Raw genomic sequence first — 1,334 nt, forward strand, 5'->3', positions numbered from 1 at the left:
GATAGATAGATAGATAGATAGATAGGTAGATAGATAGATAGATAGATAGATAGATAGATAGATAGATAGATAGACAGATAGAGATAGACATACTTTCCATGCCAAAATTCGAGAAAAAATATCAGAATACGAAAAGCCACATAAAACCTCCTTCTCTTTGGTGTCTGTTACTCTCTTGTAACACATCTATTCTTCGGCACTTATAATGACCTCATTGTGTTGCAAATGGCGTAAAACTCTTACTCTTACTAAACTAAAACTAAATTTAAATGAGCTGTTCTTGATCTGTCCACAGGAAGTTGAGGTTGTTTCAAAATGCTCTCAGGTCTGCTGGGGTAATAGTATAGATTGTGAAGCGCACAGAGCTTGCTGTTGAGCGGGGATTTGCGCTATACAAATGTCATCTATTATTGTTATTATTATTATTTGGAACGTTTGCCATAGTAAACCAAATTATCCTTCTGGGGTCAATTTACAAAATGTAAGCTTAATTTCTAACTGTGTCCTCGAGTTCGGTTTGCTCCTTCTTTCCTATCAAACATCTATCGTCCTGATCTCTCCTTCTTTTTTGCGTTTGTTACTCTCTTGTAACACCTCTATTCTTCGGCACTTATATGATGACCTTATTGTATTGCCAGTGCCGTAAAACTCTTGTCGTATTAGCTAAAAAAAACCCCTCAAACTCAAACTAGTTGACCTTGACCTCTCCTCCTCCTCCCCCCCCCCCCCCCCCAGGTCTGAAGCTGCTGCTCCGACTCGATGACGACACGTTCGTGCACGTGCAGAAGCTGATCGAGCTGTGGGAGTCCAAGCACTCCGGGGAGAGCAGCACCATCATGTGTGAGGCTGTCTACAACGACCCGGTACGCCGCGCGGGCCGCTGGAGGGTGTCCCAGGCAGAGATAAACGCCACAAGGTACAGGTTCCATCACTGCCTGGGCTACTTCGCCGCCCTCAGCCCCGGTCTCATCCCCAGAATGCACGCGGCGGCAAAACAGCTCCAGTTTTTCTGGATCGACGACGTGTTTATGTACGGCATGGTGCCCAAACTTCTGGGTGACGTCAAGTTTGACCGGAAGAGTAACCCGTGGACGAGGAACGCGGGCCTGTTTGAGGATTGTCTGGAGGTGAAGGGGGACAAATGTCCGCACCTGGTCACCATAGCCAACTTCCGCAAGTTTGAAACGTTTCTGCGCTATATCAAGGAAAAGGTTGGATGATGCTGGCTATATCAAGGAAAAGGTTGGATGATGCTGGCTATATCAAGGAAAAGGTTGGGTGATGCTGGCTATATCAAGGAAAAGGTTGGATGATGCTGGCTATATCAAGGAAAA

At 45.5% G+C, this 1,334-nt stretch overlaps 1 protein-coding gene across 1 annotated transcript in view; it reads left to right on the forward strand.

Moving 5' to 3' along the window:
- The window catches only part of LOC101850100 (beta-1,3-galactosyltransferase 5), a gene marked incomplete at its 5' end in the record, with an annotated part of 10,242 nt that extends 8,914 nt beyond the window's left edge, over nt 1-1,328 (forward strand). The window contains 1 exon segment of the mRNA XM_035971104.1: nt 734-1,328. Coding sequence (XP_035826997.1) covers nt 734-1,220 — 487 coding nt within the window.
- Between the last annotated feature and the right edge of the window lie 6 nt (nt 1,329-1,334).

This window comes from Aplysia californica, unplaced genomic scaffold (assembly GCF_000002075.1).
Source record: "Aplysia californica isolate F4 #8 unplaced genomic scaffold, AplCal3.0 scaffold00377, whole genome shotgun sequence".
NCBI classification, from domain to species: Eukaryota; Metazoa; Mollusca; class Gastropoda; order Aplysiida; family Aplysiidae; genus Aplysia; species Aplysia californica.